This window comes from Geotrypetes seraphini, chromosome 4 (genome assembly GCF_902459505.1).
Source record: "Geotrypetes seraphini chromosome 4, aGeoSer1.1, whole genome shotgun sequence".
Classification (NCBI taxonomy): domain Eukaryota; kingdom Metazoa; phylum Chordata; class Amphibia; order Gymnophiona; family Dermophiidae; genus Geotrypetes; species Geotrypetes seraphini.
This window is the reverse complement of record NC_047087.1, coordinates 71,823,005-71,833,532: the sequence shown is the minus strand read 5'-3', so window position 1 is coordinate 71,833,532 and position 10,528 is coordinate 71,823,005. Positions and strand designations below refer to the sequence as shown.

General features: G+C 43.3%; 1 protein-coding gene across 1 annotated transcript in view; it reads left to right on the top strand.

Moving 5' to 3' along the window:
* The first annotated feature begins 617 nt into the window (after positions 1-617).
* The window catches only part of CRYBG3 (crystallin beta-gamma domain containing 3), a 151,788-nt gene continuing 141,877 nt past the window's right edge, over positions 618-10,528 (top strand). Inside the window, 1 exon segment of the mRNA XM_033942906.1 lies at positions 618-929. Coding sequence (XP_033798797.1) covers positions 808-929 — 122 coding nt within the window. The 5' untranslated portion in view covers positions 618-807.

Below are 10,528 nucleotides of genomic sequence, written 5' to 3'. Positions count from 1 at the left end.
TTGAGTTTGAGACCACTGCTCTAAAGTATCTATCAGCCCCTTCCATCTATGAAGTCTGGTACTTTGACCTCAGCTCAGCTAGGAAGGTTTCCGAAATGTCTCGACTTTGACTAGGTGACACTGGAAAATAGCTAAAACCTTAGACAAGGCGAGTCTGGAATCTGCTTAAAGCTTACAGAGTTCCCGGGCCCTGAGCAAGACCTGCTATTCCCTGCAGTCTGGTTAAGGCTTCAGGCAGGAAGCAGAACTTCCTTCTGGCATTTCAAAGGAAGAGACTGCCCCCTGCTTCAACGTGTCCCAGCCTGAGCTTCTGCTCCTTACTTTTGCAAAGTAAAGGCATGCTGATGTCAAATCTGCACTTTTCAGCACTTTACCTCTGCAAAAGTCTCTTCCCTGGAGCTGCAAAGTTTCGGGCCACTACTGAAGAAGGCTCGCTTTCTGACGTACGACATGAACCCTAGAATCCCTCTGTAGTGCCATCTCTCTCTGCACCTCTTAAGATTGGAAGGGGTGACCGAGAACCCCGCAGTTTTCCCAGAATCCCCAGAGGGCATTTGAAGACAAGTAATGGCTCCACTAGCGGGGGCGGGTCCTTCCTCCGGTCGCGCGCTGCAGGTGCCCTCTCTTCTCCAATCCTTCCTCCCCCCCTGCAGGTGGGGCGGTGCAGGCAGGTGGCCCCTCTCCTCCCTTTCCGTTGGGTTGCTACGCATCCTCCACCCCTTGCCCTCCCCCTTCTTGCACGTGGGACGCTGCAGGTGACCCCGCCCGTCCCTCCTCCGCTCCGCTCGTCGCTGCCTCAGTGCGGACATGTCCGGCCGCTGGAGAGCCGGCTCGTGGCAGGACGAGGTGGCCAAGGGCTTCTCGCGGTTTTTTTCCAGGAACCCGGCCGTCCCCAGGCAGTGCAAGGACGCCGAGAGGCCGGAGCCCAGGTCAGAGGGGAATCGGGCACAGGGAGAGAGAGAGAGAGAGAGTGCTTGGCACTGGGATCCGGGACAGGAACTCTGTGCACAAGGGAAGTAGCAGACAACATGTCACGGGGGAACGAGGGGGACCTGGACACAAGGACGGTAGGACAGTGACAGAGAGAGAGACCCGGCACAGGAAGAGCTAGAAGGAGAGTTTAACCAAGGGACCTGGGGTAGGCACAGGGGGTGAAAGAGACCCGGATGCAAGGAGAGTGGCGGGGGTGTACTTGGACACAAGGAAGGGGGGAGGACTTGGACACAAGGACAATTACAAAAAAGAGACCCCGGGCACAAGGAGAGAAGAGGTTCCGAACGCTTGGCACACTGTTTTGGAAGGGGCGAAGAGAGTGAAGGCGTCCTGGACACAGTTACAGAGGGGAGGGGGGGGGGGGCGCTGCTGGGGACTCCTCTCTGCTCAGAGCCACCTAGGCACAGATATGAGAAAGTGCTGGGGACCTAAGTCTACCCTTGACAGACAGTCCTTAATGCCCATGTGCTTTTTCTTTCCATACATCTGTCCAGGGCTCTAGCAGATAGAAAAATCATTCTTGACTAGCAAATATTATTTAACTGCCTTATGAAACTCTTTGATTCCTCTGTTTAAATACTGACTTTTCCTTTCCTGAGAAGATATTAGTGCTCATAGACTTTTTCCTCTTCCTGAGTAACTACCAATAGAAACAGAAAAACGTAATGGTTGTTTATCATAGCCTGTGCCAGCCCAATTCAAGGAGGAGCACTGCTACCACAGGCCCAACCCTGCATGGAATATAGAATTGGAATATGCATGGGTACATGGGGAGAAACTATAAGGTAAAGTGCCCAGTACCCACCTTCCTTCCAGAATGTGTTAAACTTTAAAGACCTGAGGTGCTATCAGGGAATTTCAGGGATTCTGCTGAAGCAGAAGAAGGGGAAGCATTGTACTGGGCTCCCCAATTCTTTACATATTTGCTGCAGTATTCTTTTTTTTGTAAATCTTTATTAACATTTCAAACTTTATAATGTATACAATTAAAGAATCAGAAAAAACTGTATGAAAATACATTGTTATCATCACATTATTACATTGAACAATTTTTTAACCCCTTATCTTAATTATAAACAATAATATTATATATTATACTATCAATATAATAAAAATTAATTTTATTCTTCCAAATAAATATTCCCCCTCACACCCTCCCTGGATGTGTAAAGCAATCTAACAAGAAAAAAAAAAAATCATAATTATAACGTGATAAAATTAGTCAATGGACCCCATACCTCATTAAAGGACTTGCTCGTACCTAAACGTTCTGCCATTATCTTTTCATATTTATATGTTGTACACACAGTTGCCCACCAAAAATTGAAATTAATCCTATCATGATTTTTCCAATTGCATGTAATCATTTGAACCCCTATTCCTGTCAAAATCATTAAAAGGCAACTTTTATTTTTATCTGAAGTGGGTTTAACATGGAGAATCGTTCCACATATTATTGCCTCATATGTCATATGCAGTATTCTTACTAGAGAATGACACGGGGGATAATTTGTCCCTGGCTCCATGAGCTTGATCCCTGCCCCATCCCTGCAAGCTCGGTCCCCGCCCTGTCCCCAAAAACCGTCTGATCCCATCCACACAAACCTTAAATAATTATGATTTTATATTGAACTTATTTTATTAAAGTATAAAAAGAAACAATATTCCGTACAATTGTGATTTTATAAACACAAATAATACAGAGCAAGGATCAACCCTGTCTCCCCTCCCTTTCACAAATATCCCCTCCACTATCGAGAAAACTGAATAAGCTAAATTATTACAGAATGCTACACAGAAAAATCATGCTAACAGAATACCGTAGTCACACATGACAAGAATTGTTAGGGAAGTGCAACTAGGGCAGCTGTCCCCTGGTCAGAGAGAACCCTAAGTCAGCTGAGGGCTAAAGAAGCACAGCCTGGGCTTTGCGGTCCCCAGTTATGTCTAACACCAGCTCTAGCAGGATACATATTTCAAATCTGATATATTCTAATCACAAAATAGAAAATAAAATTTTTTTTTCTACCTTTTGTTGTCTCGTCATTTTATTCAAATCACGTTGGTCACAGGTGCTGGTCTTTGTTTTCTTTTGTCTTCTCTTAACTCATTTGCCAGGGTCTCTTGACCATTTGACATTTATTCTTTCTCCAAGCTCATCATACATCTATCTCTGTGTATGTATTGTTCCCCATATTCAGCATCTCCCTTCTCTCTGTCTCCTATACTTCCCTTTCTAGTATTATCCCTGTGTCCATCTCCCTGCTTTCTTCATCTTACCATTCTATGATCTCCTCCTGTGTACAGTATCACTCCTCTACATCTCTATGCCCCCCCCCGTGCAGCATCTTCCTTCTGTGTTCTTATTCTGCCCCATGTCTAGCCATCTTCTCTCTGTTTCCATATATCCTCCCATGTCCAGCATTAACCCTCTTGTGCCCATATACTACCTATATGGCATTCCTCTTTTTGTCCCTGTTCCTATGCTCCCATCCATGCCCACCATCTCCCCTCTTTCTGAATATCTCCCTATGTCCAGCTTCTCCCGTCTCTTACTCCCTTACACCAGTGTCTCTCACACTCTCTTTCTTCCCTCCCTCCACTATGTTCAATATTTCACTCACTCTTCCTTCATCCTCTTGGTTCAGCTTTTCTCTTTCCCTTTCCTGTCTTTTTCTCTGCAGGTCCTGCACCTCTCTCCCTTCCCTTTAGCCCCCTTCCCATGGGTCCAATACTTCTGTCCCCTCCCTTCAGTGTCCAGGTATGGGTCTGGCACCTCTCCCTTCCCTCCAGCTCCACTCCACCCACTATATTGTCCCAGCACCTGTTTCCCTTCCCAGTAACTGACCTCTTTAGCTCCAGCTGGTCCAGCAGCCCAAGCAACCCCTCCCCCCCCTTTGTGGGTGCAGCAGCAGCCACCCCTCGCTAGTCCAGCAGCCTCCCTCCATTCATGTCGCGGGTCCAACAGCCCTCGTACCCTCCTTCCCTGGCTCCTGATTGCCAGTGGCAACCTCCCCCCCCCCCCAACAAACCTGCATCTCTCCTGGGTCGGTCCTTTCGTGCCTCCTGGGGCAGGCCTACTAGGCTGTTAGAAGCTTTCTATACACAGCGCTTCTCTGGAAACTTCTTGCTGCTGAGTCCCTCCTTCTGATGGAGGGAGGGTGACTGCCTGACTCGCAAGGGGGAGCTTCTGCTGCACCCGAGATCGCAGCGGGATGAGGTGGCTGCTGACCGGGAGGAATAGGAAGGGAGGCAACTTGTGGCAGATTCTTTACTGCGGAGACAAGGCCATTCACTGCTCCACAGGGAGGTGAATGGCCTTGTCACCGTATCCAGGGCAACCAGTCAATTTTTCCCGCCTTTCCTGCAAGTTACCATGTCATTCTGTAATCCTTACAGAATTTCCATGGGGTACCCTTGCAGTGCAGCCAGGATCTGGTGCTGTGCCTCTAATGAGAAAAGAAAACCTTTCTGCTGTGGAAGTGGTATGGTTCCTATTCATGAACATACACTAAACTTTTAACACGGGAAACCTGTTATTAGGGCAAAACCACTATTGAACAAAGTGGGATTTATGATGAAGCATTCACACTAACTCCAGTAAATAGATCTCACTGCATGAAATAGGACCTGTGGAAAATATTACTCACAAATGTCATAGTGCTTTTTTGTATGCTGCTCTGATATCTGCTGTAACAAACAAATAAATAAATAATCTAGCCCTTAGTTCATGTTGATGAATAAGGCCCTAAGGGGCTCTTTAATAAAGCTTATTCCAGTGCAATAGGTGAGACATTCTAGACAAGTGGGTTGTGTCCCCAAGGCCACGTGCCATCTTCAGAAGGAATCCAGTTCGGATTTTTTCTCTGTGCCTCCTATGTACTTCACTGAGCTCCTTATCTCCATCTACAGTATATTCCTTCTTCATACATGCCTGCAGGAGTGTGTTTGTTCTGCTCTCCACATTTTATTTTTTTTATTCAGTGTTTTTAGTCCTTATTTCTTTGGGATTCTTGTGCTCAGAGCGTTTCTATCTCTTTGCCTGCTTTGAGAACACACAAAGCTTAGCCTCTCCCCTGGTCAAGCAGGTGACAAAACACTTGGTTAGTCCAGTGGGGCAGCTTTCTTTATTTGGGGGGATCTGCACGGCTGCGTACGCTTCCTCCACAGCCTACGAAATGCATGGTTAACTCATCAGAGGGTGACTTTGCGTCCCAAGAGCTGAAGATTTTCTCAGAGTTTCTGAAACAGTTGTAAAAACAACAAACACCCCCCCCAAACAAACAAACAAAGATTTGAAGCAGGTGTGCTTCCCCTGCGCAGTCCTGCTCTGCATCTGCTGCGTCTCTCAGTGGAGTTGCTTCTAAGGGCATGTCCTTGCCTCAGTCAGCCGCTGTTCCTGATCTGTCTGTTCCTGATACTTACACTGCTGACCTGTTGTTTCAAGGTGCAGCGCTTACAAGGATGGAGGACCAGGGACTGTGTGCTGGATCTTCAAATTCTTCAGGGGATCTTGGACTTGGGGATGATCCCACAGATCGGTGCTTATTTCGATCTTAGTCTTTGCCAGTTCTTATTTCTGAGTCTTGCAGGAATTGCATTTGGTCACAAAGCTGGCTCCGTCCTCTTCTTCTTCCTGGCTTTGTGCTGTGTGCTTGCAGTCTTCCACCTTTCCCTGGCACTGATATGAACATTTTAATTTTATTAAGGACTCCTGAAGAAGGCCTCAGTTGCCGAAACACAAACTGTGTCAGGTCCTATTGCTCATTATTTGATATCCTTACCTGGTTCTATTTTGGAAAGGTTTTAGTATTTGTGAATAAATATTTTTAATAGATTTTTATTGGGGGGTGGGGTTCCTGTGTCATTCTTATACTTTATTGTTACCACTTTTTTGTTGTTGTGTGGTTCTTCTAGTGGTCACTTCTTACCCCTCTTTTTTTTGGACTGGACTGTGTATTCTTCTGACCCACTGACCATTGTCTCAGACAGCAGGACGAGATGATAAACAGTACTAGGCTTTACCAAAATGTCCACCATTGTGGAGTTGAACCTACTACTATGTGATCATCTAGAAAGATTGTTTTCACTTACACTGTTTGTTCCTTCTGGCTCAGCTTTGAATTAGAATTATACAAGATTTTACAGGTGTTGTGATAAATGATCTTTTTATTTATTTATTCATTTATCATAATTTCAACAAAATAAACTTATTGAACAAACAAAAGTTTTCCCAATTTACAATATATAAAGAAAAAGATACTTATTTCAAATTATTAGTACATACAAACTTTAGAGTAGTCCACATTAGGGGAAGAAACAATCCACATACCATTGGGAATGGAAAATTAAAAGATTTAGAAGTTAACAGAAATCAGTTTAGTAGCTCGTCTATATTTTTGAATCAGACCAGTAAATTGGAATCATTTGGAACTCTGCATTACTCCTTTCCCTTCCCCCAAAAATCTGCAATTGGGAGGGTTTATAAAAAACATAAGTATTTTTATCCAAGTAAATCACACATTTACAAGGATGACGCAATTTAAATTTTGCCCCCAATGTTTTAACATTTTCTTTCAGTTCTAGGAATCTTTTCCTTCTTATTTGTGTTGATCTAGAGACATCTGAAAATATAGAAATCTTGCCATCCATATAGGAGACTTCTTTAAGCCTAAAAAATAGGCAAAGAAGCGCTTCCTTATCTTGTAGAAATACAAATGTCACTAGAAGCATTGTTCGAACTAGAACTTCTTCTTCTGAGGTCTCCAAAATTCTGGATAAATCTATAGGACTTAACAAATCCACATTAGATTGTACAACTTCTGAAGAGGAAGGATTTTTTAAACAGAAACAGGTATAAAATATATTTTATGTAGAGGTGGAAGCCCATTCTCAGGGTATTTAAAGACTTCTTTCAAAAATGTATAAAACAATTATTTGGGGGACATTGTAAGTGTTTTTGGGAAATTCAAAATTCTTAAGTTCAACTGTTTGGTATAGTTCTCTATATTTTCCTCAAAAGCACCACTTTGTCCTAGATAATTGAGGTACAAGAAGACTGAACTCCTTGCACTGATTGTTCTAAGGATTTAACTTTCTCCCCTTGAACTTTCAAATCCTCTTCAAACTTCTGCATTTTCACTATTTGGTTTTGAACAAGTGGTAAGATTCCCAGACATACCTTGTGGAGGGAGTCCAATGCAGTCCAGATAGATTCCAAAGTAATTTCAGCAGGTCTCTCGAGGGGTTAAAGAGATGGCAGTTCCCCTCACACTGCTGAAATTTCTGTAGCCTCCTTTGGTGTAGATAGAATCTTGGGGAGCCAGGAAGCCCAATAGCTCCGCAGACCGTGTTGCTTCCATTGTTTGTGTTGCAGCCAGCATTCCCCTTCCACCTGGCTGTGAAGGAGGCGCTGGCCCCGCGGGGCTGAGCAAGATTTCGCTTCCTAACGCCGACGCTTCCCTCGCGTCTGGCTTTGCAGGAATTCCACGAATATCCCGAGGTGAAGACCAGAAGAAGCTAGTGATTGCTCCCTGTCGCAATAAGGTAGGCTCTGGAGGTCGGGCTACCGCCACTCTACCTCTTCTTTTAGGCATGGTTATAAGCTCAGAAGAGCTATTTGAAGAAATTCAATATCGAACAGGAGCTGCAGTCACCATGTCCTGCTACCAAGACGCCATCTTGTTTTCCCTCCTCATGATAAATGATCTTAAATGTATTCTATAAGAAAGGAGGAAGAGAAAAAAAAATGTGCATAGTAGAAAGCATTGAAAGTATGAGGACATTCTGGACAAAATTAGGGCCAACAATATGCAAAAAAACATGCAGGCAAGATTGAACAATCTTGAAATGTATATAATTTGTGTCCTATGATTTTAATACCCTGCAGCTACTGTATTGGAAGCAATAGGGTTGTGGATTCATTAGCTGCATTTAATTTAATTTAGCTTACTTTTCATATTTATATCCCACTTAACCACAAAGTTTCAAGTTGGTTGCAATACAAGATAATACACTTCTCTCTCTGTATTCACTGTGATGGGGGATTAACAGACCCGTGAATACAGAAAAACCGCAAATAACTTTTTCTTGTTATTCGCTGTTTTCTATTAAAAACCATCGGGAATATGGTAAAACCGCAAATAACATGGTGAGAGACCTAGCCTGTTCCTGAAGGAGAGGCAAAACACGGTGAAGAAAGTGCTGAGAATCAGCGATTTTCTCTGTAAACGCTTGGAATCAGCGATTTCTCTATGCAAGCTGATGTAATTTGGGGGGAGGAGGCAGCAAGCTAAAAACCGTGAATAATCAAAACCGTGATTGCTGAAACTGCGAATACGGAGGGAGAAGTGTACAATATTAAAAAAAAAAAAAATACAGACCATTGATTACATCTTAAAGTATATTCATATTATCCACCCTACTTAATCATATTACATTTGTCTTATCCAAATTTAACTTCAAAGAACATTGGGATATTTTTAAAAATATGGACATACAAAATGGGTTTAAGTGCAAATTAAGCTACAAATTGATATGTGAACAATCAATTTGCACGCATTAAAAGTCCTAATATGTGTTACAAACTCCACCCTCTCCAAAACAAACTACTACTACTATTTATTATTTCTGTAGAGCTACCAGATGCAAATGAACAATGAGAATGTTTCCAAAAATTCTAAAAATGAACAGAAAATTATTTTGCCCTGCACATTCCTGGGAAGCAGAAAAAGTTCCACAAAAATAAAAATCGTGTCAGAAAGAACTTTTGCCAGATTGCTGCAAGAATTCTTCATGAAAGGGTGAATTGTAAGAAGGCAGAAGTCTCGGGACACTTTTTATCCAAGTGTATCATGGCATAATTTTTCTGTGCCACAGTTTTCAGGAAATCAGGAGTTCAGGTTTCCTAGAATCAGAGTCTTGAGAAGTTTCTGGCACAAAGTTGGTAGCTTTGGAAAATAAATAAAATTGTGTGTACCAAGGGGTCCACCCATTCCCATTCTCCAAGTGGAACCTCTAACCTCTGGTGTGGAAGAGAACCACTAATGTGGCTCTATACAAAATAAGTTTGTCCATGCCTAGCATAGGAGCCCTTCCTTTGATTCTTTTCATGTGCACATTTACTTAAAATCATTTCAGAGTAAAATGTGGTAAGATTTGTACACTGGGTAGTCAGTGACTCATATACATGTGTTTGCATTGTGTAGACTGTGCCCAGTAATATTGGGCTTGTTTACAGAAGCATTCCCCTCCCAGTACTCCTTATACTGCAGCCTGGAGATGTGTAAAGAATGGGTTTGTCAGGGCGGCCAGCGCTGCTGCTTTGCTGGTGAAATAATCTTGAATAGTAGTGTTTGAATTAACTCTCTGACATTGTTGCATAGTTTGGGAATTAGTCACATTCTTGTATAATTTCCATCTGGCAGAACCTGACCTGCACGGTAGATTTGCAATGAAATCTCAGTTTCAGCTGGAGGGTTACTTAGAAAGCACGAGATAGAGTTGTCCGAGAGTGACAGCTAATTAGCGAATCCCATTCCTTTCTGGTGTTTGGTATACATAGTCCCTAGGGTTAGGTGCCTCTGAGAAGGCAGCTGGGTATATAACAGAGTGCCATGTGGTAGTGTGTGAAAGAAATGGGCATCCAGCAGATTGTGCCCGAAGGTACATCTGAGACTTTTCAACAGAGACATGCATAGATGCAGGGCAGAGGGGCAGCTGTTCACCTCAAATATTTATGTCTCCTCTACAGTCAATAAATTGTGGTCCACAATAAACCAGCTTTGCTCCCCAAGTGTCCATCTTAACAACACCTATCTTTTCTAACTCAGAGCCTGATGCTCAAAACAAATCATGCTTGCAATGTTTCATTTAGACTGGTTTTAGCCAGTCTAAATGAAATGTTATTTTGTAGTTAATGCACAAAGGCTTTTGGTCACTGCTTTACCATGCACAGAAGCAATGACCGAAAGTCCTGTGCTAATGAGCTCACTTGTATTAAAATTAGCTCATTAGTGACTGTTCTATGCTCAAAAAAAATCGCTATTTTAATGACTAAAACCTACTGCCATCTCTGGAACTATCAGTTTTAGGGCCCAATGCTCAAAAGCTTTCCATGCTGGTAAGACTCATAGAAACATGATGGCAGATAAAGGCCAAATGGCCCATCCAGTCTGCCCATCCGCAGTAACCATTATATCTTCCTCTCTCTAAGACAGGGGTGTCCAATCTTTTGGCATCACTGGGCCGCATTGGCTGAAAAAAATGTTTCTGGGGCCACATAAACGTGCAAACGCTGCAGCAAGATTTAGGAGGGAGCCGGCAAGACGGTAAATACCTGGGGGCAGCAGAGGAAAACACTGCATCGCCCTCGACTGGGGCCGCACAAAATACTTCATGGGGCCGCAGGTTGGACACCCCTGCTCTAAGACATCCCACATGCCTATTCCACACTTTCTTGAATTCAGACACACTTTTTGTCTCCACCACCTCTTCTAGGAGACTGTTTCATGCATCTACCACCCTTTCAGTAAAT